This window comes from Manacus candei, unplaced genomic scaffold, assembly GCF_025592945.1.
Source record: "Manacus candei isolate 608988 ecotype Guabito, Panama unplaced genomic scaffold, ASM2559294v1 h1tg000022l, whole genome shotgun sequence".
Lineage (NCBI taxonomy): Eukaryota > Metazoa > Chordata > Aves > Passeriformes > Pipridae > Manacus > Manacus candei.
In genome coordinates, this window is record NW_026138070.1 from 1,824,040 (window position 1) to 1,847,534 (window position 23,495).

The 23,495-nt window shown below is 50.4% G+C and overlaps 2 protein-coding genes across 2 annotated transcripts in view; both read left to right on the forward strand.

Annotated features, from left to right (window-relative positions):
* The window catches only part of CFAP74 (cilia and flagella associated protein 74), a 47,512-nt gene extending 28,403 nt beyond the window's left edge, over positions 1-19,109 (forward strand). Inside the window, exons 27-47 of the mRNA XM_051786323.1 lie at positions 808-936; positions 3,777-3,864; positions 4,208-4,381; positions 5,595-5,728; positions 6,315-6,591; positions 7,050-7,157; positions 7,759-7,916; positions 9,106-9,240; positions 9,614-9,723; positions 10,062-10,117; positions 10,351-10,470; positions 10,721-10,873; positions 11,197-11,326; positions 11,855-12,009; positions 12,841-12,979; positions 13,754-13,881; positions 14,199-14,333; positions 15,368-16,483; positions 17,133-17,269; positions 18,071-18,273; positions 18,974-19,109. Coding sequence (XP_051642283.1) covers positions 808-936; positions 3,777-3,864; positions 4,208-4,381; positions 5,595-5,728; positions 6,315-6,591; positions 7,050-7,157; positions 7,759-7,916; positions 9,106-9,240; positions 9,614-9,723; positions 10,062-10,117; positions 10,351-10,470; positions 10,721-10,873; positions 11,197-11,326; positions 11,855-12,009; positions 12,841-12,979; positions 13,754-13,881; positions 14,199-14,333; positions 15,368-15,481 — 2,443 coding nt within the window. The 3' untranslated portion in view covers positions 15,482-16,483; positions 17,133-17,269; positions 18,071-18,273; positions 18,974-19,109. The remainder of the gene's footprint in view (positions 1-807; positions 937-3,776; positions 3,865-4,207; positions 4,382-5,594; positions 5,729-6,314; positions 6,592-7,049; positions 7,158-7,758; positions 7,917-9,105; positions 9,241-9,613; positions 9,724-10,061; positions 10,118-10,350; positions 10,471-10,720; positions 10,874-11,196; positions 11,327-11,854; positions 12,010-12,840; positions 12,980-13,753; positions 13,882-14,198; positions 14,334-15,367; positions 16,484-17,132; positions 17,270-18,070; positions 18,274-18,973) is intronic.
* On the forward strand, positions 19,109-21,418 carry TMEM52 (transmembrane protein 52). The gene is made up of 3 exons (XM_051786140.1): positions 19,109-19,140; positions 20,354-20,523; positions 21,108-21,418. The coding sequence occupies exons 1-3, from the start codon at positions 19,109-19,111 to the stop codon at positions 21,416-21,418; spliced, it is 513 nt and encodes a 170-aa protein (XP_051642100.1).
* Positions 21,419-23,495: the final 2,077 nt, after the last annotated feature.

Genomic DNA, 23,495 nt, shown 5'->3' on the forward strand with positions numbered 1-23,495 from the left:
CTGATTTAATGAAGTAGTATATAATTCTCTTAGATTGTCAACAGTCAGAAATCATTGCAGGCTCCCAGTCCCACATGCTGGAGCTGTTGATTTAGAGGAGACCATCTGGCCTGACAGCTTGGAAAGCAGTCCAGGGAAGGAGAATGACAGGCTGGAATATTTGTAAATTGCTCGGCAATTTTGCACTTAGGCATCAAATTCCAAACAGGGGCTGGGCCATGGCTGTCGCTGGGCTGGGGTAGAGCCACGATTCAGGAAACAGGGAGAGGTTTCCTGCTTCCAGTGTGCCACTGCTGGGGCAAATTGATCCCCAGGTTTAGCAGAGGAGCTGGCAGGACCAGCTCAGCCATGCTGTGACTTCCAGCTCCTCAGGATCTCTGCTGTTAAAAGAGAGGTTACAAGAGATCCGTGAATTCACATCTGTTTAAAGAAGTCACCAGGGTTCCAGTCATCCTATTGATCCAGATAGAGCCAGTGTGTGTTAGGAGCAAATAATTAGCTGATATTTCACAGTAACTTGGCTTTGACTCCCCCCTGACCTGAGTTACCACTGTGCTGAGCTGTGATGGTTCAGTTTGGATCAGCTGTGTGTGCTGTTTGCAGTACAGCTGGCTTTGTTACAGTACTTCCCAAATCTTGTTTTCCCTGCTTAAAAGAGAAACACGACTATGTGAACTTGCTGTAGCAGTTTTCCATGCCCTTCATTTTCAAAGGGAGCTTGGGATTGTTCTGATCACGGTGTGGAGGTGCAGGGGGTGTTGCTGAGGTGGCCCCAGAGCCACCCAGGCACGTGTGATCTGTTTGCAGAGCAAGCACCACGCTGCGTTTCAAGTTTGAAGTGTGCAAAGAACTGAGCAAGCACCTGGAGCTGCTCCCAAGGACAGGCTACATCCAGGCTCAGTCAGCCTTCAGTGCACAGCTCAAGTTCCTGCCCAGGTAACCAACCCCAACCCCAACAGGAACCTTCCTGGGTTTCAGACGGTGCCAGTGGCAAAGCTGGGCAGAGTTGCTGTCCCTTCCCCCTGAGCAGGCTGGACTCCCACTGCTGGGTCACTGCAGGCCTGGGCTCCCCCCTCTCTGCCCCCAAAAGCTGCCAGATGCCCCGGGAGGAAATGAGCTTGGCTCCCAAACTGGGAGGCAGTGCCTTCCCTGGGGCAGCAGTGGGAGAAGCGGAGCAGTCGCATTCCTGGTGGGCTGCTCCCGTTTCTGTGGGAGGTTATTCTGAGCCAGGAGTGAGCTTATTGAGGCAGGTGGCTGCTTCATGGATCACTGGGTAAATAATTTCTGGGCAATAACTCCTGTGCTTGCTAATTAAGGTAAGAATGGTTGGGCTTCCTGTCCATCTCTCTCCTCCCCATGCACATTTTACTCCAAAAGATGAAGGTATTGATCTTGAATTTCACGTGACGTTTTATGTAACATCTCCTAATGCTAAAAGCTTTATCCCAGCAAGTTTCTCTTCTCCATTTCATGGCACATCTACATACACAGACATCACTCAGTGGTAGGAAACAAGGAATTCCAGTTTTTAAAAATTTAAAGACAAGAGCTTTTGTTAACCACTTTTAATTTTATTTACCTCATCATTGCCATCCTAAAGAATTTAGTGGGACATTTCTTTTCACATAGAAATTTAAATGAAAAATGGAATTAATTCTGGTGTACAGCCAAATACTTCAGCAGCTTTGGCAGTGATTGCTGCTGCAAACCTGCTGCTGCTTTGATGTAGGTTTTCCAGTCCCATTGATGTATTTTGGATTCTCACTGATGCACTCAGCATTTCTGGGTTCTGCATTGAGAGTCTAATCACTGATTTCAAAATTTTCACCAGGTTAGTATTCAAAGAACTAAAAGTATTTACAGTTCTCTCAACATCTCAAATCCCATCAGATTACAACAACTGTAACATGATGACATATTTGAGTTCCTCAACTTCATCTGCTCTAAGCACTGTTACCCTCTCGGAGTGGATAGAACCAGAGCTTGGATTTAGAACCTTAATCTTCCTTTAGAAAAGGGGGAAGCTTCAGAAAGGAGATTTGATGAGATTAAGGCATTTCTGACACACAAAATAAGTATCTGGCTGTTTGAGGGGACAGATCAGTTAAAGACCTAATGCAGGGAGGAAGTGCGTGCGTGGGGAGCACGATGAGCTGGGGAAGGACTGAGCCAGTGACACATTTCCGTGAGGCCTCCTCAGTGATTTGGCATTATGAGCTCTATTAATAGAACAGCTGCATTAAAAGTGACACCAAAGTAGAGAGAAACCCCCACTCAGCAGTGCCAGCAGCACACAGCTGGCTGGAGGCTTGGGAAGTTCTCCCCAGTGTTCTGTGCACATGGACCTGCTCAGGCAGGTGTTCCAATACTCACCTCTCTGGGGGTTTGAAGCCAGCGTTTTCTGTTGAGGCAAATTCCATGCCATTTCAGAGAACTGTCTGAAGGATTCCAGGCCCTTTTCCCTGGGGCACAGCAGCTAATTGAGAGTCCACTCCTGTGTCCATACAGTCACGATTACTTTCCCCCCTCTGAATTATTTTGAAATAGAATAATTTGTCCTGCTCTTCCAATGCCCTGTGACAAAGTGGAAGCTGGTGCTGTGTTCCTCCCTTGTATTCAACCCCAGTTCCCATCTGTAAAGAAGTTACCAATACCTTTGAACATCAGCCTTATTGCAAAATAACAGCAGCGAGATTTTGGATCACCATGGTGATGAGTGGGTGTTATTTTTATTCATTACCTATTCTTTAACAATACATCAAAGAATTGCATGTAATTCCATGAGTAGTAGTAGAACATGAGCACTGTAGAGACCCAAGAACAGGAAACAACTCACTCTGGTGCTGTGAGTCACTATAAATAGAGCAGCAGAGCTAAAAATGCCCCAGGTTTGTATTGTCTTGGCTTGGAGCTCTGAAATGGAGCTTGTGAGAGCAAGATGCTTCACCTACAGAAAACCTGCATGTTCCTTAGAAACTCCTGCTCTGCTCTGTAACCAGGCCCTGCTGGGCTCCAAATGAGCTCCCTTTATTTCTCTGGGCTGTACAAGTGGCTGTGCCTCAGCCAGGCTGGTCACAGGCAGCAGTGTCCACAGGAAACCCTACCTGCTTGGGCTGGGCACACCCTGAGCCTGCAGCAAAGATGCTGAGGGTTTATATTCTGATTAGAGAGTAAGCTTTTAATTTTTCAGAATTTTAAATGACTGGATGGCTTTTTAAAAAAAAAGGATAAATGGATGCTGACCTCAGTGACCTCCCTTAAAATCCTGTATGTCCAAAATCCTGTCTTTAAAATCAAAAAACCTCCAATGTTACTGTACAAGGTCAGTCCATCTGATGTCCCTGGCAGCCACTTTTCAGCCCCTGCACTCCTGCTCAGAGTGGGTGCCAGTCTGTAGGAAATCTGGGACAAGTCCAGAACATTCCTGACCTGACTGCATCCTCATTGTCTTGGTCAGAAGGTGGGGCTTCAGAGGTCACTAACTTTTGATTGGAATTTTCTTCTACCATTCTTCTTTCATTTTCCTTAATGCTTGCACATATCTTCCATGCAAGATTTTAATTAGAATTCCCTACACAGGAGGATTTGAGGAGGATTAAATTAAGATTAAGCTAAGATTAAAAATTGTGAATAATAAAACTTTTAGACCTTAAGTAACAGGTTTGGGTTTGTTTTTCTTTCTGTCGAGAAATAATCCATCAAAAGTTTCTTATTCCCCTTAGTGAGAAAATAAGCACAATATTTTAATGACACTGACTGTACTTTTGGGTTTTCAGGCAGTCTCTTCCTGAAGATGCAGGGAACTATTTCAATGCAGAGACAAGAATCCTGGAGGTCCCAGTGACAATAGTGATCATGGACAAGGTGCTGTTTGTGCTGCTCCTTCTTAGACTGGTAGGGAATGTCAGTTATTCTAGTGAAGGGTCACTTAACCCTACCTAACCTTACATTGGTTCTTTACTACTTGAAGTTTGATAACAGTAAAAGATGCTCAAAGTGCTAACAGAGATTTGATAGTGGCTTCTTGTCACGTGGTTGCAACACAGAAAGTCAAATCCTGCCTAGTCAGTGCTCCTCTCACATGGCACTGGCAAGGAACAGAGCAGAACTTTTTTGCAGTTATCCTTTTGGATGACATTTCACTTAAATCCTGTCCTTACACCCCACAGGTGGAGGTTTTCATCTTGTGCTCTTGCATTTGTTTCAGGCTAGAACAGTCAATTTTACTGTCCATGCCATTGTTTCTACTTCTGATCTGGAAATCAGCCCAGCAGAGATCAACTTTGGGCACTGCACCATCTATGAAGCTGTTCAGGCAAATGTCACCGTGACAAACAAATGCATCTTGCCACAGGAGTTTGGATTTGTGGGGCTGCCAGAGGTATGTGGTTATCCCACACACTCCTCCTCTGCTGTCAAAGAGATTTCAGGATCCTGGCAATGTGTCAATGGGAGAGTAAATAAATCAGGACTGGTGGGTGCAAATGCAGTGGAAGCCCCTGGGCTGGTTCTGGGCTGGTTTGGGTGAATCTCACTGTTACACCCCCTGCCTTTCCCAAGCAGTGTAAACACTGGGAGGAGGTTTGACTGTTCCTTTACTAGAACACCTGGTGTTTCACACCAAGAAGGCTCCTAACAGAGCACCTGGTGCTCATGGGGCACGTGTAAAACAGGCCTGGGGATGTGGCTGTGCCCTTGAGGCTGAGGAGTGTGCCCAACTGGCACCCAAATGCCCAAAGGCTTTGTCTTTAAAGCAGGATGGCTTTTAAGCCATGCCCAGACAGCCCCTTAGGAACAATCCTGAGCCACTGCTGGGCACTTTCTGACTGACTGTAAGTGGATGTGGAAGCCAAATTAATCACAGGAGCTGCTGGGTTCGTGTGGGCTGGGTCTGCTGAAGTATTTTTTGCACAAAGTTGGCTGTTCAAGCTCCATAATAGCAGGATGATCACAGTGTGAAATGGTTTGGCACATTGGCATCAGAGTTAGAGGAACCTGACATTTAATTAGGCATTCTCCTGTTCTCTGCTGGTTTAGGGATTAAAATCAAGGAGGGAGCTGAAGGAAATTGTTAACTTCAGCTCTGTGAAAGCTAACAGTGTGTGTTTCCTGGTGAGCTTAAAGTGTGATGGGGAGACATTCTTGGATCATCATCAACTCAAACACAAACCACTGTACAAGTGTGGGAATTAAACTGGCCCTGTCACTGGGGAATCTGCTCCTCAAACAGGGATCAGCTCTCAAAGACAGGGGGAACTGCTGAGATTTTTATCAGATTTCATTCAGTTGTCTATGAAGAGTAAATAAACATTAGAGAAGGGTGATTACCATAGATGGGAAGAAGCTGGGGAAGGGATTCTCCTGAAGTCTGAGTTAATGGATTTAATCCCTTTTGAGTTACTGAGATGAGAAATCTGCATTTCAATCAGACTCATCAGGAACTCAGATCAAAGCTTCTCTCTAGAAGGTTTCTCTTTTCTTGACACTCCCACATATAATAACAAAATTTTCTTAATCTTACCAGTAATGTCTCATTTTAATTTATTAATAAACTGATAATTTAACTAATAACTTGTTATTCTGCCATTTTGAAGTTTGTTGAAGTTCAACCCAACGATGGATTTGGAGTTATTCTTCCCCTGGAGAGCCTGACATTGGACATAATCTTTAAAGCTACCAAGGCAAAAGAGTACAGCTTTGACCTCACCTGCACGACAGAGATTAACAGGTATGTGAAGAGACTGAATACAGGTGATGTGGAAATCTAAATCACAATGGATTTCCACTGTTAAGCTGCTCCAGAAATTAGAGCCCTGCCTGCTCTGAGGAGGAAAGTCTGGGATAAGCACGTGAGGCCAGTGGGAATTCTCCAGTTGACAAGAGTTGCTTGGTGCCATTGGTTTCACCCTTGGCTGACACATTTGTCTTTACTGAGGTGACTTTCCTTACCCCTCCTCAAGTTTATCCTTGTCCAACTTCCAAGCTCCCAGGTCAGCCCAACCTGCAGAACCACTGAAGGAATTCTGTTTTGTACAAATGCTTCGTGCATTAAGCTCATGCTGCTGCAATAATGATGGCATAAACTTTGATTTGACTGGATGTGTTTCCAGAAGTTCACAGAGGAAGAATTCAAGCAGGGACTCTGGCCAATTGTGCATTAAAAATAGATAGTATTATTGTTCATCTTTAGGCAAAATTCCCATTGCAAGCTTGAAATTCTGCTTAAATAGGGACTACAGGATTAGCTCCCTATTTTCCGGGCTGATTAAGACACTATTTTATGCTGAGACAATTTATCATGTGTTTATTTTTAGACAATTCAAGCTGTCATGCAAAGCAGTTGGAGTCCACCCACCTCTTGAATTGTCTCATTCCTTGGTTCAGTTTGCTGCAACAGCTCTGAACTCTGTGTCTGAAGCCACCCTGGACGTGCTGAATCCCCACGTGAGTGGGAACAGCCTCATCCACGCTGTCCCTCGGATTGGCACGGGGGAACCTGCCCCAGTTGGACCCACTTCCTTTGAATTCCACGTGCCAGAGGATTGTCCTGTGACAATTACACCTTCTGTGGGAACTGTGCTGCCTGGGCAGGTAAATTCACTTTAAATGTCAAGTGTTCTGCCAAATCTTTGGTCATCACATCTCCACAAAGGCTGTCACTCGTAAATGAAGCTCAAAACGTGAATTATTATTAGAATAGCTGGAATATTTGGTACTGTTTGAAATAATGTTTTAAATCAGACCTGAGGGTGAACCACCAAATCTGGCTAATGCCTTATGGGAGTGTTCACATTTCCCCAGTCTTGTCACTGGGATTTATTTGAAGAATGTTTAAATATCAAAAGTACTGGTCGTGTAAACCCAGCCCACTGTGACATCCTGGACTCCCAAAAAAGCTGTCAGCGACCTGATCCCAAGGATCCTCTGATTCACCTGGGGGAAGAGTGTCTTTTGTGTGTGACTGTTGTGCTGTGTGTGTGTGCTCCCTGGGGCTCTGTCCTGAGGGCTGGGCTGTGCCCACCACCCCTGCTGTGCTCTCCCATTCCCAGAAAAGCTCCATCCGAGTGTCCTTCAGCCCCGCGCTGCCGGAGCAGCTCGTCAGGGAGGAGGCAGCTCGGAGGCTGAGCAGAGCAGCTGTGCCAGAGGCAGGAATTCAAGTAAGGAATGCTAAGAACAGCACATGCTGCTGGTCTGGCACTTCCAGAGATTTGTTTCTCTGGGTGATATTTTTATCATAAAATTATTTGCATATTAATGAGGCCCAAGCTCGAGGTCCAGGCAGGACCTGCCTGCAGAGGACAAGGGTGGGACTGTGCTGTGGCACTGGACGTGCAACCAGGTCACTGGGCAGCAATTTCATTTCCTGCTAACCATTTCCAAAGCATTCCTAGAGGATTTTATGGCAAATGCCAACTGCAATACTCTTAAAAAAAAAAAAAAAGGCTTCTACACTGCTTGCAGATTTACAGATCCTGGGGCTTTATGTGCAACCCTTGGGTCAGTTCATATGTGATCCCCTGTGGTTGTCTTTAGTTATGAGATAAATGGGTAAAATTCCCATAAGATACAGAACTCCTCTCTTAAGAGGGGGTAAAATATGTCCATTTTAACTTAATTTTACATTATTGGAAATGTCTGTAAATCTACTATGTCTGTAGGCTGTCACCATAGTCCTGCTGTCCCTTGTTCTGTGCCCTCTGTCACCTCCTTGGCTCTGTGGCCTTGGGCTGTGTCTTTGTTAACTTGTGCCTTGGGCAGATTCCCAGTGGTGACCCTCAGGGTCTGATGGACAAAGAGAAGACAAATGGAAAGAGAGAGGGAAAGAAATTGAGCATTTCCATTCCCAAACAGCCTGAGAATAATGGAGGCAGGAAAAGCCTGACTGGAGAGCCAAAACCTGAAGAGTTAAAGCCTGAGTAAGTCAGCAAAAGCATCTTGTACTACACAGACAACATTCTCTTTATAAGTAGTTTAATAAATCTACTAAAGCTGTAGGTAGACAAGAAAGCAAACTGGAGAGGGAGCAGCTTTAGCTGTGTTGCAGAGGCTGTTTCCAAAATTAGTGATGCTTGAGAGCCACACAGCTGTACCCTCTCATGTGAGGCAAAGAATCCCTTTATGCATCAGAAGGATTGAAGACTTCAAAGAATCTGTCAGGGAGCAGGAGCTGGGGCTGAGCGTGGATCGGGCTGAGCCTACCAGGGTTTATTTAAAGGGCAACTGCAGAGCTGGACTGAGTGACCCACAGAAACTGCCACCACTACACCTTCTGTGAACAGACCTCACAGAACCATCTGATGGCCCAAATGCACAGCAGGGAGCACTGCTGGGTTTGACTGGAGGGTGTGCAGAGCCCCTGCCATCAGTCACAGTCATCTCCATCAGAGAAAGGCTGCTGGGAAATGTGCTGTGGGACAGTCACTGTCCAGGGTGTGCATCTCAGTGAGCACTGAGCATGTGCTGCCTGCAAATTTGGGTTCCTAGATGCAAAATCTGATACTTGAGGTCCCTGGTTTAGCAAATAATTCAGCTTGCCAGAGCCACATTTCTGCCTAATCTGAGGAATTTGGAAGTAAATACATACTGAAGCACCAGGGATTTGGCTGTACTGGATGTATTGATATTTTTGACTAAAATCCCATGTTGATTGCAATCCAATAATTATAGTTTTTAAATACTTTCAGTAGAGGTCATAAAAGAAAATTCCTATTTTAAAGTATTACTCACATGTTGGACTAGAGGGATAGACATTGGACATAGAGGGATGTGATCCTGTGTGTTTCCATGTCATTGAGGTGACATAGAAGGACTGGAAGACACTGGAATACTTGATGTATTCAAGCAAAGGAAACTGTATTGAGGATTTTGCAATCTTTAGTATAACATCTGCTATCTGGGTTTATAGTTTTTATTCCCTTTTGGCAACAAAAGCCAACCACTTTGTAGGGTGGGTTCATTACTGACAGTCATTTGGTTTCACTGTTACATCCAATTTTGAATGTGTGACTAAGAAACAATAATCAACAAACAGCTCAGTAGATATTTATTTGGTGTTTTTCTTGCTCTCTCACTCACTGAGATGATTCTTATTCCTGGATTCTCTAGTTCTGATGCTTACAGGGCAGCCCAGGCCTCCCTGATGAGGAGTTTCAGTGGGAGTTTTAAGAAATACATCATTCCCTGCTTTGTTGCAAGTGGACAGGCTGCTGGAGAGAAGGGCTCTGGACACCTGAGCTGCAGGTATTGCAATGATAGTCCAGAAGTGCTGGGGGGAAATGGTGGTGATTTATTCCCTTGGGGGAGAAGTTTGTTTTCTGATCTTGATGACTTCATAGCTCAGCGGTAGAAGCTCGTGCTCACAGCCCACCAGTTGGAGAAGAATCAAAGACACGAATATCAAAGCAGCTCAAAGAATAATTGTGTGAGAACTTGAAACCAGATAGTTCATGGCTCTGCTTGGGCACAGAGGGAGCGCCAGGAGTCACGTGTGGTGCTGTCACAGCCCTGCAGTCACAGCCTGGGAGAGGAGCTGATTTCTGGCAGTAGTTCTTATTTCTCAGCCATCCAAGAGCTCTGCCCTTTTACTCCCTGGCTCCCTTTCCTCTCTCTCCAGCCCTTACAACACGTTGTACCTGGAGCTGCACTGTCCAGCTGTGGCCCCTCCTGTTCTGGTCACTTCAGACAGTGGGGACAACACGGTCGGTTTTGGAGACGTTTCCGTAGGTATGGGGGCTGAATTCCAGTGCTGAGGGGGTTCTGTCTGACAGGAGGGTCCTCTGAGCATAGTTTTGGGGTTTTGGAAGTCAGGATGGAAATTAGCCCTTAGTGGGCACTTGGGTGGAAAACAAGGAGCCTGTCTGGGCAGCTGAGGCCCAGGAAACAGCAGCCTTGGTCCCAGGCAGGGAACTGGAAGCTCGACAGCTTTGAAAGCATTTTGGTGAGCTTTGCCTGGTGCCTCAGCCAAGGGCAGGGAACGAGTGTCTGGCCTGGGGAGGAGCAGGAGTGAGGAGGAGGGCAGGACTGAGCATCATCACTTCTGGAGCTGTTTTCATTCCTGACAGGCCACAGGACGATGAAGCGAATCACCCTGCAGAACATCTCCCCGGGGAGGGTGGGGGTATCCTTGTGTGGGACATGGAGCCCCCCTGCCAGCCAGCCTCTGCCTCTTCCTCTGCAGGGGGACCTGTTGGACACTGAAGCATCAGCTTCATCTTCTCTGAGTTACTGATCTCTCAGAAGCTCAGAGATGGTTAGTTCAGGCTGAAGACACATAGACAATATGTAGAGTCTGTTCTTACATATTTTTGCTCAATCTTTATGAATGTTTTTCCTTGAGTTGCACCCTTTTAGCTGGGATTCTCAGCTCTGAATCCCAACGGCCCCTTCCTGTTGGTGAGAGCAGTTAGAATGCTTGAGCCAGGTGAAAGTAAAGCCCTGGTCATCTCCTTTTGTCCAGAGGAGGATAAATGGGTGAGTAGGAGATAGAACAGCAATGGGTGGAAGGAGGAGAGAGATATGAGGGGTGTGTAACTCACGTGTTACCAATCAGGATGAGACTCTAAATAATGAGAAAACCTTTGCTGCCCCTCCCAACATTTGGGTTTAGTGTCTGTGCACTCACCCCAGGAGTTTGTAATGGCCCATTTGTGGGAGGGGGTCTGTTGGAGGGGTGAGGGGTTTCCTTCAGCAGATGGAATAACCCAGACATTCCCCCTGACAGTTCTGTGAGACCCTGGACATCAGGGTGGCCAATTCCACCCTCAGCCTGAACCTCTCTGGGCATGGGGTGGTGCCCAGCACTGTCTGCTCCGTGGAAGGAGTGCTGGACATGGGATATGTCATGGCTGGGGAACAGGTGACTTCCACAGTCCTGGTAAGTCCCTCTGTGCCAAACCGGGAAGCACATCAGGAACAGGGAGGAAGTGGACATGAATTGTCTCCTCTCAGATTTTGTCCAAGTCTGGCAATGACCAAAGGCATTGGTGGAAGACACTTCAGAGGATCCTGGTCCTGCTGGGGGTGGGGTTGGTGTGACAGGTTTTGGGCAGCACTGATGTGTGTCCTCAGTGGCACTGGGGACACAGAGCTGCAGCAGTGCAGCAGCATCAGTTCAGCCAGTTTGCCAGCTATGGACCCTGCAGGCCTGAGAATCCATTTCCTTGATGCCAATGCTGCTGTGTGACTGAATGTCCCCAGGTCCAGAACACTTCCAGCCTGGCCCTGCCGTTCTGCACCCAGCTGGACTCGCTGTCACCCACCCGGGACAGGGACCGGCAGAGCGTCCCAGCCTTCCTCAGCTCCTCTGGGCAGAGAACAGAGTCTGTTGGTAACTTGGGGCTTTCTTTCCTCTTTTCCCTTTGCTGAAGACTCAGGCAGTGTAAAGCAGCACTGCTCTGTCCTGGTGGATCTGCCCCTGTCAGACCTGGGGCATCACAGCATTGAAGTTAAAGATCTCATTTTGCTCCCCAGTAGGAGCTGTACTGATTCTTTCAATTTGGGCAGCTGTAAATTTATGCAGCCTCAGCAAGTACCCACAAGGAAGGAGATATTAAATAAACCCACACAAATCTGTAATTGCCTATTACAGATTATACTTAGGGATGTCCATCTCTGTGAAAACACGTCAGAATATAGGAAGGATTTGGTGATGCTGCTTCAGTTCCTCTGGAGGTGAATTTAGCAAACTGATGGATGGAGCTATCTGGTGTTTCTAACACCCTGTTTTGCTGCAAAGCCATGTATCAGCTCTTATGTACTCGCTGTTCCAACAAAAATTAAATGGGTTTAAAATTTATGAAGAAGTAAGATGGAGCTGTCCTCCTTTCTTATCTGTACCCTCATTTTTGTTTACCAGGAACACAGAACTACAGTGGCTTAAGTGTGTTCAGCGTCTTTCCAACAGAGGGGGAAATCGAGGCTGGGAAGAGCCAGGAGTTTGTTGTTACCTTCAGCCCTGACCATGAGAGTCTGTACTACTCTGACCGCCTCCGGGTCGTGCTCTTTGGCAAGGTGAGACCTCCTGGGTTATGGGAGCAAAGTCTGAGTGTTCCTGACCTGCTGTAGGGAGGGGAGGGCGGGTCTGGGGCCCACTGACCCTTCCCAGGTTTGGACATTCAGTCACGAATCGACAACAACAGCGACTCGGGGTTCGGCCCCGTCCCCTCCCCGCTGCAGTGGGGGGTGAGCGCCGGGCACAGCTCCGGGCACAGCTCCGGGCACAGCTCCGGGCAGGTCCCTGCAGGGACGTTCCATGGCAGGGGCAGGCAGGGCTGGCAGGTGCAGGGAGCCCCAGGGAGCCCCAGGGAGCGGCCTGAGCGGCGGCCAGGGCCGAGGGTCCATCTGTGGAGCAGCCCGGGATGCACCTCCGGAGGGGCAGGTGGAGGCACCGCGGGCACCCCGAGCCCTGCCAGGACACGGGGGCCAACAGCGAGGGCAGAGTGACCACTAATGCCCGGCAGCAGCACTGCAGACAGGGCAGGGCTGGCAGGGACTGCTCCTCTCTGCGGGCTTTGTGTCTCCAGAGACCTTGGGGATCGTCACTGGGAACACAGACCTGAGCCAGCTGAGGTTGGAGACTGGTCCTGGCTCACGAACCTCAGCCAGGTTTGCAACAGAGCAGTTTTGCCCTTTTTGGTGGTGTTGGTATAAAGAGTTTGTGCAGCCCCTCCTGGGGCACAGTGCCCAGAGTGGGCAGGGCAGGGCTCCTGCACTGGGGATCCTCTCGGCCTGGATCATTCCATAGGAGGGGTGCCAAGATTTCCATGCCCCTGGTGCTGCTGTGGCATGGAGCTGTCACCCCACTGAGCTGGCACCTGCATCTCAAGCTCTGTGTCCCCCCAGCAAACAGCCCAGGAGATCCCCCTGCGGGGAGCGGCGCGGGAGCACCCCGTGTTTGTGGAGGGGGGGGTTCCCCTGGACGTGCCCGTGGAGTCCTTGGCTGTCACATCGTCTGTGCCATCACAGGAAGCACTGGCAGCAGGTAAAGTGCCACCTCTGACACCTTGTCCCAGAGCAGGGAGTGATGAGACACGGGAATGCTCCTCCTCCTTTAAGAAAAAGGCAATTAGAAGACAATTTTCCCAGAATCAGAACAAATGAGCATTTTGGTACAGCCTGTGTTTGTAACACACACAAAAATGCAGGAAACTCTCTTAAGGAAAGTTCTCTCTTAATTTTAATGCAGTTGTATCTTAATGGTCATCCACTTCTGCAACTTACTTGCAAAAAAGGATTATAATGTAACAGTGCTACAAAGTTGTTAAGATGTGTTTGCTCTCTGTGGTTCTCTGGTGTGTATTAGGTGTCTAGAAAATTATTTCATGTATAACCAGATATCCTGGACTCTCCCATTCATCCTGTTACAAAACAGACACACTTTCAGGGTTTTGAAGTGATCCTTCCTTAACTTCTGTGGGCAGGATCTGTGTTCAGGGACAGGGTGTGAGCAACCCCTGACTCCTGAGGTAAAAATAAGTCGAAGCACATGCACACTTATGGACTATGGCACACAGAGGTGTGTGCCATGGGCTGGAAAACCAGCGTGGAACTTGACAAACAAGCAACAACTGCAGTTTGCAATTGCAAATTATGCAAAACCTCCTTTTCCTGAACTCCTGCCTAGCTCTGTAAGAAAGGTCTCCCTGTCAGTGCCAGCTCAGGAGTTTGCCACAACACCACTTGTTTTAAACCCATCCTGGTGCAATTTCTGCTCGTTCTGAGCTGAAGTGGCTCAGGTTTGACTGTCTCTGTTTAGAGCCCCAGGAGCCGGTGAGGTCCCTTCTGCTGCTGCTGGAACACGTGGATGGAGGGGGCCCTGCAGAGCCAGCCAGGGCAGAGCTGAGGGTGGGGGCTGTGGACACACCTCTGCTGGCAGCCAAGAAGGTGAGGGAGAGGAAACAAGTGCTGTGGGCAGTACTGGCAGTGTACAGGTGGCTGCTGCTGCCTTCTGTCCAAAACTCACTCTGTAAATGACAAAACACAGCTTTCAGGGTTTGAAAAGATTCTTTTTCGGGGGCAAATATAGGAGGAATAAGTCAGCAACATAATTAATGCAGCACTTTGCTTCCCTAATAGTGAAATACAGCATTTGAGCTCAGAATTAGATTTTGTGACAACCACGAACGAGGTGGATCCTCGGGGTTTGGAGGGGCAGGAGCAGCTCGGCAAAGGGCAGTGCAGGGTGTGCTGTGTGTTCCCAGGCCGTGGAGTTCAGCCTGGACTCGCTGCCGGAGCTGGAGCGGGCGGGGATCGCTGTGGAGGAGCCCCGGGGAGCGCTGGAGCGCGGGCAGGAGCGGAGCATCCGCGTGTCATGGGCGCCACCTGCAGAGCTGAGCGTGAGTGACAGCCACGGGGACACCGGGGGGACACGGGGACATCCGGGGACACACACACAGCGACATCCTGGGGGACACACACAGCGACATCCTGGGGGACACACAGGGATATCATGGGGACACAGACAGGAACATCCTGGGGGACACAGGGACATCCTGGGGGACACACACAGCGACATCCTGGGGGACACACAGGGACATCCTGGGGGACACACACAGGGACATCCTGGGGGACACACAGCAACATCCTGGGGGACACAGGGACACCCTTTGGGGGATAACTCCTTCCAGGCTACTGTCACAGAGCACCGAGAGCCAAAGTGCTGCTGCTGTTTTGGGACAGCTCTGAGTCCCTGAGTGACCCCAAGAGGGAACTGCTGCATCCCACTGGCACAGCTGGGTTTCCATGGATCACTCTGCCACACTGCTCACATTTCTCTGGGCTGCCTTTCCTTTGGCACATTCCTGGAAGTCAGTGGGGCCTTTTGATTTCCCACTTTAGCAACCTCAATTCCCTGGCTGTTCCTGCCTTTTTGTATCCCAGAGGCTGGGTCTGAGGTCCCAACATCTCCACAGGGCCGTGACTGCCCCTTCTGATTCACCTCCCGGGGCATTCACGGGGACTGGAGGAGCTGAGTGGGATGTGTGGGATGGCAGGATGAGCAGCTTGTTCCAAAATTAGGCGATTGCTGGTGTCACATGCACAGAGGGGCTCTGGGGTTCCTGGCAGGGGTGACAGGTTGACACTGTGCCTCTTGGTAAGCCCTGGCTCTTACACAAGCTGCAGCACTCACTGGGGGCTGACAGGCCCCGTTTCCTGCCCAGTGCTCTGCTCTTGCTGTGACAGTGTCACAGTCAGGGGCACTCTGGGACAGAGTCACTGGCAGACCCCCCTGCCTGCACCAGCCGTGCTGGGAACAGCAGAGCCAGCACAGGGGGAGGGAGGAAACCTGTGCCCAGGGCTGGCACCACAGCCTGACCCACTCCCCTGCTCTGGGACAGAAACCAGGGGGGGTTTCTGTGGTTTCTTGTAGGTCAGTGACCCTCCCCTGGTGACAGCCCTCCTGACCCTGAAGGGGGACATCACGGAGTGTTACCGAGTCCTGTTCATGGCTCGAGTGGTGCCTGCCTGTGCTCCCACCCCCTGAGGGCTCCCGGCCCATGGAGAGGAAGATGGAGGCTGATATTGCTGGGAATTCACTGGATCTCTGGGAAACGTGGGGACATTGGGGATTGCTGCAAGTACCTGAGGGGAGCAGGGAGGGAAGGGACATTTAATATTTCTGCTCTGTTTCCCCCAAAATTCTCTGTAAACTCTGGTGCCACCAGGGTCATTTTCCAGCTGACTCTGGGACAATAATCTGGTGGTAGAAGAAGGAATTAATGAGGGGCCCAAGTAGCTACAACTGCTGTTAATCCCAGTGTCTCCCAAAGGTGGGCATTCCACCAGGAGGAGCGTTTGGTTTACATCCACATGGGTGGGTTTCAAACAAGGTCTCATTTTCCAATTTCAGAGGCTTTTTATAGGATTTGGAAAATCCTTGACTTTTTTAAGACCAGAATAAAGTTTCATATCCAAGGCTCCTGCAGCCCATCTGGGCAGTCACTCTTACAGTGCCCTGTGCAACCTGCCTGCTGAGATGTGGTCGGGGGGAGCAGTGCCTGTGCTGCTCCCTGGGTGTGATCAGACGTCCTTGCCCTACATCCTGGCTGTTCAGGAACTCTGGGTTTCTGTGTTTGCTTCCCTCTGAATTCTGACTAAGAGGAGATCCCTGCCTCTCTCCGGGGAGGGCCCTGCAGGTGTAACTTGTGTCAGGAAGCAGCAGCTGGTTCAGGGCAGCCCAGGGTGGGGAGTGGAGGTAGCTGGGAGTCAGCACTGGAAACATGGATAATCTTTGACATCTTGTGTCAGCTCTGTCCTGAGTCACTGTAAAGCTGTGACAAAGTTCCCTCCCCCCACTCCGAGGGTGTGTTGCCCTTTGCCCCCTGTGGCTGTTAAATCACCAGTCTGGGTGAGGCAATCCCAGAATGGAAACCCTGTTTGTAAATATTCCTGTGGTAACGAGCTCCGGGGGCTGCAGGAGCAGCAGCAAAGCTGCTGTCACAAGAAATCCTTGAGCAGGTCTTCCCCCGTGACAGAGGAAGCTTGTGTGAGTGATGAGGGGTTCCTTGTTTTTCCAGCCAGTTGTTCGATCCGTTGAGACCTGTTCCCATTTAATAATGGATCGAGTGGCTGTGGAGTCACTTAACTCTTCAGTCTAAAGACTGCAGATGCTGCAGGATCAGAGAGGGGAGGGGCAGGAGCTGGGGGTGGCAGTGCCAGCCAGAGACAGCTCTGCCCTCGCCGGAGCCCTGGCACAGCTGGGCTGGAGGTGGGGACAATGGATTTTGTGTGCTGGTTCTCCCACAGCCTGAGAAGGGCCAGTAAATCCCACTCCATCACAGAAGAGATGGAGCCTTTACTGTGAGGACAACATGGAAAGTGTGACCTCAGGAATATGTCTACATTTCCTAGAAGCTTAAGTTTTCTGCACTTGTGATCATTCTGCTTTCAGACTGAGTTTTTGCAACTGTGATCACTCCTGGGTCACTGGACACAAGACTTGTGCTTTCCCATTTGGATCTAAAATCATAAACTGCATCCCATGCTGATGCAGCTCTGGTTTAATAAGCAATTCACATCTGTGGATGGTCTTTATAATCCTTAAAAGGCAAACCCAGCTCATTTCTGACGCAGAAAGTAAAAGAATAAGCACCAGTGTCACACACATATGAATAATTCATGTTCTGCTTCTCCAGAAGTGACTTCAGCGATTGCTTCACACGTATGGGCACAGGTTTTCCTGGGTGAGCAACGGCCCCGTGATCCTGAGCAGCCCTGGAGGAAAACACTGGGCTTGGTCTGCCCCGTGCCACTGGTGAGCCTGGAATCACTGGTGAGCCTGGAATCCCTGCAGTTGGGCCTTATGGAGCAAAAGCAGGGAATGCCACTGGTGCTTCCCTGGCACTGTGTACCCGGGGGCTCCCATGCCGTGGTTCCCCAGTGGTGTGGTGGCAGAGAACATCAAATGAAAGGCTCATGGGTGGAGATAAGGAATTTCTACATGTGAAATGTAGTTAAATCAGTTTGGAGCAAACTGACCTTCAGAGAGCAGTGGTACCTTCTCAGTCGTGTTTCATGTGTTTTAACGAGACTCTTTTTAAACCAGGAAATGATCTGCTTTCCCAAACAGTTGTTTTGGACTCACATTTCTCATGCCAGGTTTCCCATTCTTTTATTTCTCCTTCCAAGTGTCTCTGACACAGCACAGGCACAGGGTGGGTTATCCCCAAACTGCTCCAGGGAGATCTGTGAAAGCCGAGCTCTGTCCCTCGGTACCCCCACCCCGACCTCCCACTCACGGTGGGCTGGGAATGGGGCAGGAGCTGGGAATGGGGCAGGGATTGGGGAATGGGGCAGGGATTGGGGCTGGGAATGGGGCAGGAGCTGGGAATGGGGCAGGGATTGGGGCTGGGAATGGGGCAGGGACTGGGGCTGGAAATGGGGCTGGAAATGGGGCAGGGATTGGGGCTGGGACTGGGGCAGGGACTGGGGCAGGGATTGGGGCTGGGGCTTGGTCAGGGGGCGGTCCTGGTCCTGCCCCTGCCCCGCCCGGCTCTCCCCGCCCGCTGATGCCGATGCCGGTTATTTATTCCGATGTGGCCCCGGCTCCCCGTGGTTTGGTGTCCCCTTTCAGCCCAGCCCGTGTCCTTGAGGACGCGGCTGTCGCTGTCGCTGTCCCGGCTCAGCCCCGGAGCGCGGACACCACCGCGGACCCCGCTCAGCAGAGGGATCAGTGCTCGGGGTGCTCCTCCTCCGGCCGGGGCTGCTCCCGGCCCGGCTCCCGCCCTTCCCGGGCATCGCTCTGCTCTTCTGGGAGAAGTGCGAGAGCTCTGACCGGTGAGTAACCCACTGCCCGACCCTCTCCCACCGGGATCCAGGGATATGACCAGGTCAGAGCGGTGACCTGCTGATGGCCACCCCTTACAGCTGCATTTGGATCTCTGAGATGCTCAGCAGCTCACAAAGTTGACTTGGCTACCCTTGCTCTGTAGACTGAGGTGAACGATCCTCTCCCAAAACGACTCTGAAAGTGTCAACTTGTGAACAGTCTCCAGATCCTCCCCCGTGGCCAAAACCTTTGTTCTGGTGCCTGAAATCCATGGCAGGAGGTTCAGGAGGTACAGTGTGGCAGCTGCACTGCTCAAATGTGACACAAGATGTTCTCCTCTTGTACTGTAACAGAGCTGAAAACATCTCTGGCTGCACCGGAGCTGGGGAAAAGTAACTTTGACACAGCATTGTCTGGGCTGGCAGTGTCAGGCAGGTCTGTGCCACGAGGCACCTCCTCTCAGCTACCTCCAAACAACACTCTGATCTGGTTTTTGGGAATCCTGCACGTGTCTGTCTTTCTCCCAAGAAGAGTAAAGCACCACTTGGTAAAAACATTTGTTGGCTCAGAAGCCAATTTGTACAGAGGGATTGTCCGAATGTTCTCAGCTGCAGTAATTTTACAGCTACAAAGAACAGTTCTCTGAAAGTAAACCTAAAGAAGTTTTGCTCCATACTCTTACTGACTGCTTTCCCTTTTCCACCTCAGAAATCCTGGGAATTGTATTCCCTGTCACACAGGTGCTGTTTGACTGGAGCTGCTGAACCCCCTGGAGCTGCTGAACCCCCTGGAGCTGCTGAACCCCCTGGCTCCTGTGCCTTCCCTCCCAGATGCCCTCGGAACATGTCTGACTGGACCAGCCTGTGGTATGTCTGGTGAGTTGGTCCCTGAGCTCCCTGACCCGCAGCCAGCAGGAGCTGTTTGGAGCAGCACTTGCAGCAGGGAATGGAAACACTTCTCGGGGTGGGATGGAGGGAAGGGCTTCTCCTGTTTTCTGGGAGCTGCCAGAGGAGTGGATTAGCTGAGCCCAGGGCAGATAGGGTGTCAGGCCCAGCGTTCGTCCAGGGCTGTGTCATCTTTCCTTTCTGAGGGTGCTACAGTTGGACTGCAGGGCTCCTTGTTGGTCCTAAATAGCCAGAGCTTGGCTGGCTCTGGGCTGTTTGCACAGCACAGACTTGTTGGGACTTGGCATTGCCCCGGGCACCCTCCTGGGCTCGAGGTGCCACCTCAGTGCTGGGTGTGCTCTCTGAACTCACACCTGGGAACTGCTGGAGTGACTGAAAGGGGGAAATAGGGATCAGCAGGAGAGGAAGCTCTGGTCACAAATGCCTTCATCTCTTGCCTAACACGAGCATTACAGACATTCAAACATAATTTTATGGTTTGCATTCTGTCCACACATCAACTTAGGTGGCAGCACACAGAGTGACTTGGGGACTTTTACCTGTCCTTCAGTCTGGACTCACTTTGGTTGATACTCTGCTTTCTTAGCACGTGCTGATACAAAGAGCTGTTTAAAAATACAGTTATGCAGAAGAGCTTGAGAAGGCTTCTAAAAACCTCCATGGGAAGAGTGGGTTTGTTTGGGAAACTGGGGGAGAGGAAGGTGGAGTTTCAGAGCAGAAGAGGACCTGAAACACTGGGACATCACCCTGGGGACACTGCAGATTGTTAAAGAACTCTCCAGCCTTAAACAATGGCTAGAGGTAGAACTGCGTTTTCAAGGCATAAATATAACTTAATATAATATAATTTCTGTGCTCCTTTATAAATGTGGGCCCCAGACTTGTGAAAGTTTGTGCTTGTATTTCACTCCAAGTACAAACCCTCTGTTCCTGTGGGAAGCAGAGCCATTCCCACTGCCAGAACAACCCAAAGGTGTGGCATCCACGAGCCAGGACGGACTGTCCCCATGGGCAGCAGTGCTTCAACCTGGCACTCAGGGGCTGGGATCCAACTTTCTAACTCGGGATCCAGGGCCCATTGGGAACTAAACCCGGGAGGCTGGGCCTGCCCTGCAGCCGTTCAGGGGGATCCCTCAGCTTGGGGCAGTGAGACCCAGCCCTGCAGTGATGCTGTTCCCCGCAGGCTGATCCTGCTCACGGTGTTCCTGCTCCTGCTCTGCGGGCTCTCAGCGAGCTGTGTCAGGTTCTGCTGCCGCAGGAAGAGGCTCCCGGCAGAGGCGTTCCCTCGGCACCCCTGTGAGCTGGGAGGGATCGGCATCGACAGCGACAGCACCGCCCACAGCACCGTCACCTGTGAGTACCCCGGGGGCCCCCATGGGCCTGCAATCCTGGGCCAGCCCCTGCAACAACAGGAGCTTCCCAGGGCACTCCAAGAACAACTTCCAGCCCCCCAGGGTGGGCAGGAGATGCAGGGAGGTCACCAGGGTGACACAGGGAGTGGGTGCAGGAGACGAGGAGGTCCTAAAGTCCATGGTGGGTTAACCTCTTACATGTCCTCTCCCCCACCTGTTCTTCTCACCACTCCCTCATTTTTTCCTGAGGGACTATTCCAGCCCAAGTTCTCTCTGCTGTGAGGGTTCCCAGCTGTTCCTGTCCAACCCAGCCGAGCCCCCTGTGTTCCCCCTGTGCTGGGTCAGGTGTCCCACAGCAGTCACTGGCACTGGGATGCAGAGATGTTCCTCTCCTGGCTGCCTCCTTTGGGAGAATGCACAGCCTCCACCAGGGGGGATTCTCTCCTGACAGCTTAAATGCACAGTGATGTGTCTGACACCACAGAAACGAGCCCATAATATCTTGGAGAAAAGCAGATCAGCCCGTTATTTATCAGTGTTCCTTGCAGGTGTTTCATTTCTATTTTCCATTCTTTTCCTTCCCAGCATACAGCTCATGGCAGTACCCTCCAAGTGTGCAGATCCCTGCAGTGTTTGTGGATATGGATAAGAACACTGTGTCCCCCCCAGCCTACAGTGTCTATGCACTGGACTTGCCACCCTCCTATGACGAAGCCGTGCAGATGGGAAAGCAGGAGGCTGAAGTGGCCTGGAAACTCAGGGACATCCCTGAGCAGGGGACACCAGGGGGGCTGAGCCCCAGCCAGGACCCACCTGACACAGTGACCAGAGATCCAGCAACACAGGAAAATTCAGGAGCTTCAGAAGGTGCCACAAAAGAACAGCCACAGATGTGACTCACTTCAGATGGGGAGTTCAGAAGGGAAGGACTGTAAGAATCAAAGAGGACGTGAAGAGTTTGGGTTTATAAGTAGGTTGTGGTGGGAAGATGTTTCCTCTCGTGCCCTTGCAATGATCTGTCAGAAGAAATGTTTTCTGTAATCCCCTGGTAAAGCTGCTTCAAGGATATGAAACGAGGTAAAAGGGCAGCAGTTTAAAAATTCCTGTAGAAGTGGGACGTGAATGCTTGTTCATCTCCTGATAAAAAAATACTCCCTGTGTCCAGCAATAAGAAAGGTCTGGGGAATTCTGCCACCTTGGGAATACACACTCAGAACAGCACAAGCAGGAAGCTGTTGTTCCAGAACAGAAGTTTCCCAAGCTGGAGCTGAAGGGGGAATCCCCACAAGTCCCACTGAACAGCCTCTGCAGTTTCTCTTCTTTTGAGAACATCAACTGTCCAGAAAATTGCTGAGCACAAACTGCTGCATAAAGGCTCCTGTTCCTCCTGAGCCTGGAGATGCCCAGCAGGGACAGGAGAGTGTGTGGAGGGAAATGCCTTCCTTGTGTTCCACAACTACAGACAGGGAAAGAGGCAGAGGAGAAAAGACACTTCTTGGTGGTTGTTGGTCATGAGACCCAAAGGGATTGTTGTTGAGGTTTTGTAAATCTTTAAATTCCTGTCTTTGAGAAGAGCTGCCTTGTGTGGGGGATCCTTTCAGTGTTTGTTTTCTCCAGGTGAAATGCACGTTAGTCCCAAAGAGGCCCTTGCACACAAGTTCAGTGTTACTCAGGTGTTTCAAACACCCATCAGGCATTTCAGAGATGCCTTTATCCTTTGTTATCTGCTCAGGTGTCAGGGTCTCAGCACAGGACAGAAGATCCCTGATTCCTGGCAGCTTTCCCCAGGTCAGGACGTGGATGAGCTCAGGAATGAGCAGGGTGGCACAGAACAGCCAGAATAAGCTGTAGGTACAAATCCCACCGTACAGGCTGGGCAACAGCCCAAAGAAATTACTCCTAGGGATGGTCCTTTGGGAAGCACTGACAGAAGGACACCTGCTGGGCATCATTTTAAACCTGGGAGCTTGGAGCTGGTTACAGCAGTCACAGCCCAGGTAAAAACATGGGCTGTGAGAGGCCTTTTTTAAATGCCAGCTCCTTCCCTTGCTTGCCCTTCCTTATTCCAAGTGGTAGGGATTTTGCCCACTCCTGAGTAGGGATTTTCTTGATTCCACTTCAGCAAGGTGCTAATTTGGCTGCCTTTAAGAACACGAGCAATGCCCAGGGTGGCTCCTTGCTCTGGGATTCTCTGTGGGATGGGAGCAGGAAGGAAAGCCTGAGCATTGGTGCTGTTAACACTGGAGCACAAACCCCAGTGTCTGCCATTAACCAGCAGTAGAAGTGGTGGGCACAAAAGCCTGCACAGCTTTTAGAAGACTGTTATTCTCTGCCAACCATCACTGCAAGAACTGCTCTGGAAATGAGCACTGATGATTTAAGACTGAAGGTCTCTGCCAGCCACGCTGGTGTGTGTGAGCTGCCCATGGCTCCCCGGGGAAGGGTCAGCTCTATATTTAACTTGCATGTCCCTTACTATGAGGGCTGACTGGTGTAACAAATCTGCTTCTCTTGTGTCTCCTCTCTGTCATTCTTAATTATATTTCTCCTGTTTTATTCTTTCTCCTGTCTTCTTTTCCTCTGTCAAGATGGAGACTGGGCATGACCCAGGGGAACTGTCTGGGTGTCTCTGGCTGGGAGGGCAACACATGCCCAGCCCTGGGTGTCTGCAGGGCACAAACACGGCAGATGTGTTTCTATTTGTGGAACTTTTCCACCAGGACAGTACTCAGGAACAAAGCCTCTGCCTTTCCAGAGCAGGAATATCTGTTGGAGGGAAATGGCTGAGCTCCCTCGCAAACGGAACGTGAACGCAGGCAGAGGAAGCCGCAGTGACTGACACAAGAGGGCAGTCACTGTTCGGGAAGGGATGGTCCTGCTGCGGGAGGATGGGAATAACCCCACGGGTTGACTTCCCTGCCCTCCCCTGCACAGCGCTCCTGCTTTGGGGTGTGGGCAGCGCCTGACCCAGCG